Source organism: Doryrhamphus excisus, chromosome 1, assembly GCF_030265055.1.
Source record: "Doryrhamphus excisus isolate RoL2022-K1 chromosome 1, RoL_Dexc_1.0, whole genome shotgun sequence".
Taxonomy (NCBI): Eukaryota; Metazoa; Chordata; class Actinopteri; order Syngnathiformes; family Syngnathidae; genus Doryrhamphus; species Doryrhamphus excisus.
The window spans coordinates 12765081-12767775 of NC_080466.1; the positions used below are offsets into that span (position 1 = coordinate 12765081).

Below are 2695 nucleotides of genomic sequence, written 5' to 3' on the forward strand. Positions count from 1 at the left end.
GATGATGAATCATTATTTCATGACGTTAACATGAATGAACAATGCATCATTTTAGGTTGTTTCTTTCTACCTGGAAGAATCATTGAGCAGAACCGCATTTTACTAATCCATTGTGTTAACAGCATGTGGACTCCAAAGCAGACTATTTGATGGAGACGAAGGCTTCTCTTTTTTACTTACTGCCTCCAGAACTTGTGTTTCCACACGATTAACATCTCAGCTACATCTTGCATAACAGATTACAACATTCAAACATTTTGAATATCAAAGTCTCTTTGCGGATTGTTTGTATGATTAGATTGATGAAACACCTCAAGGGTGCGGCTTGGACACATCCTCAGTAAAGGACCTAGGGTCATTGGGTGTTTCGGGTCTTTGATCTTCAGACACCCTCACCTAGGCGACCCAACCGGGGGTGATCAGGCCCCGATTTGTGTCCAAGCAGCGTGCTACTCCATGTGTCTCCCCTCTTGATCCACAGCCACCTCGAGGCTTTTTCGGCCGCCTCGCTGATGTTTTTGGTGGCCCTTCTTTCTTGCAGCCCTCTGATGCCAAGGAGCTTGAGTGTTCGATGCAACGACTGCCCTAGAAAGCCTCTGCAGCCCACTTCTACTGGCTCACAGCGGGCCCTCCAGCCACTCTCTCTGCACAACTCCACCAGCTCCAGGTATTTGGCCTTCTTCCGCTCGTGGGCCTCCTCCATCCGGTCTTCCCAGGGGACTGTAAGTTCCAGCAGCACCGCTTGTTTTGTGGCGTCCGATGTTAAGACCAGGTCTGGCCTCAGTGACGTCCTGGCTATGTGCTCTGGAAACTTAAGTTGCCTCCCGAGGTCCACTCGCAACTTCCAGTCACGGGCTGTGGCTAGCAGTCCGGTCGGGACTTTATGTCCTGCCGGGTGTTTCTCCCCAGCCCTGACGAAAGTGATGTTTTGCCTAACCGGGGGCTGGTGCTTGCTCTGCTGAATCCCGGTGCAGATGGTGTCTGCTACTGCCTTCAGCACCTGGTCATGGCGCCACGTGTATCTCCCCTCTCCCAGGGCTTTCGGGCAGCAGCTCAGGATGTGCTCCAGGGAACCCCATGTCGAGCACAGTGGGCATGCTGGGGTTTCTGCTAGCCCCCAGCAATGAAGGTTTGATGGACTTGGGAGCACATCGTACACTGCCTGAATCAGGAACTTGAGTCTGTCTGGTTCCGACTTCCAAAGTTCTGACCAGGTGATCTTCCGTGCCGATGCCTGGTCCCAATTGGTCCATGCTCCTTGCTGGCGCATGGCCACTGTCCTGGTTCGGCGTTCCTCTTCCACCTCTGCACGGATCTCTCCCTGCACCATCTGACGTCTCTCTCGTCCCTGGGCCTTGTCGTAGCGTGGTCTTGTGTGGCTACCAAGACCAGCTCGTCCAACTGCCACTGACCCTACTAAGACGCCATGCCTTAGTCTTGCTTCAGCCTGGTCAACTGCCTCTTGCGCCCGCCACTTCCTCCCCGTTCTGACCGTGATGCCTGCGGAGGAGACTCTGGTGTCGGCTGAGTCCCTGTACAGCAGCACCTCTCTGGCTCTGGTGACTTTGAACTCCTCGGTCAGGCCAGTAAAGGGGAGTTGCAGCTTGTTGGTATTCCCATACAGGGCGATGCTGCTTAGACTCTTTGGCAAGCCTAGCCACCTGCGCAGGTACTGGCTGATGTTGCGTTCGAAGCCCTCCACAATGGATACTGGGACTTCATAGATCAGTAGTGGCCACAGGAGTCTCGGCAGGATACCATGCTGGTATATCCATGCCTTGAACTTCCCCGGGAGGCCCGACTTGTCCACTACTGATAGCCAGGTCTTCAACTCTGCGTTGGCTGACTGCACCGCTGCCTTGTCTTTCAGAGTGCTGTCGAAGATCTTCCCCAGGCTGGGGGGAAATCGCATACGTATTAATACAGGCCTCAAGTGACCATGTTCCTGGCTGGTGAGGCACTGATATTTTGGTTAAATTTAACTTGAAGTGAACACATTCTAATTAATGTTAGTAGAGATTGTTTACTGAGAGGATAACAACAAAACAATAATAATAATAATAATAATAATAATGGAAAAAAAAAGACAAAATCACATCCAGTAAGTCACTTGAACTAAAAACATTTTCAAATACTTCTGAATCCCATTCAGTGTTTTCTTTTAATATATCGATTTTTTTTTCAAAAATATATTATCATATCGCTATCATAGTTGACATCATGCTTCATAGAAAAATAAAATAAAAGCCAGGTCAAACTAGGTCAACTGAAAGTAAAAAAAAAAAAAAGATTTTATTTTTTTAAGCTATTATCCATCCAAACAGGTTGCCTCCGATGACCAAACCCTTGGCCTAGATCTTTTCCTGTAGCTCATGTCCAAACCATCAAAGTAGATGCACTCTCCCTTCCTGCATTTCTGAAGGTCCTTTAGAAGTCACCGCTAACTAGAAGCTGGGGAATTGTGTCTGGGTTGACGGAGAAGCAAGTGGTGTCCCCCCCCAAGAGGCTCTGTCAGTCCCTCATGCTCGCACCTCATACACATTCTCTTTCATGTGGACTATTAGCATCAGGTAACACCCAGCTCGCCGCTTTGAAGTCAACGTGGATATCAAAGGATCAGGAAGAGCCACGGAAAGGGGACGTTGACCAAGAATCTATTTAGATATGAACAGCGTAGTGCATGCGGATGAGAAAG

The 2695-nt window shown here is 49.2% G+C and overlaps 1 protein-coding gene across 1 annotated transcript; it reads right to left on the reverse strand.

Annotated features, from left to right (window-relative positions):
• Nucleotides 1-382: 382 nt before the first annotated feature.
• On the reverse strand, nt 383-1912 carry LOC131139691 (uncharacterized). The gene has a single exon (XM_058089520.1). The coding sequence runs from the start codon at nt 1910-1912 to the stop codon at nt 383-385; it is 1530 nt and encodes a 509-aa protein (XP_057945503.1).
• Nucleotides 1913-2695: the final 783 nt, after the last annotated feature.

Excerpts from the sequence above, each read along its gene's own strand:
- LOC131139691 (XM_058089520.1), bottom strand. The coding sequence starts at position 1,912 with ATGCGATTTCCCCCCAGCCTGGGGAAGATCTTCGACAGCACTCTGAAA.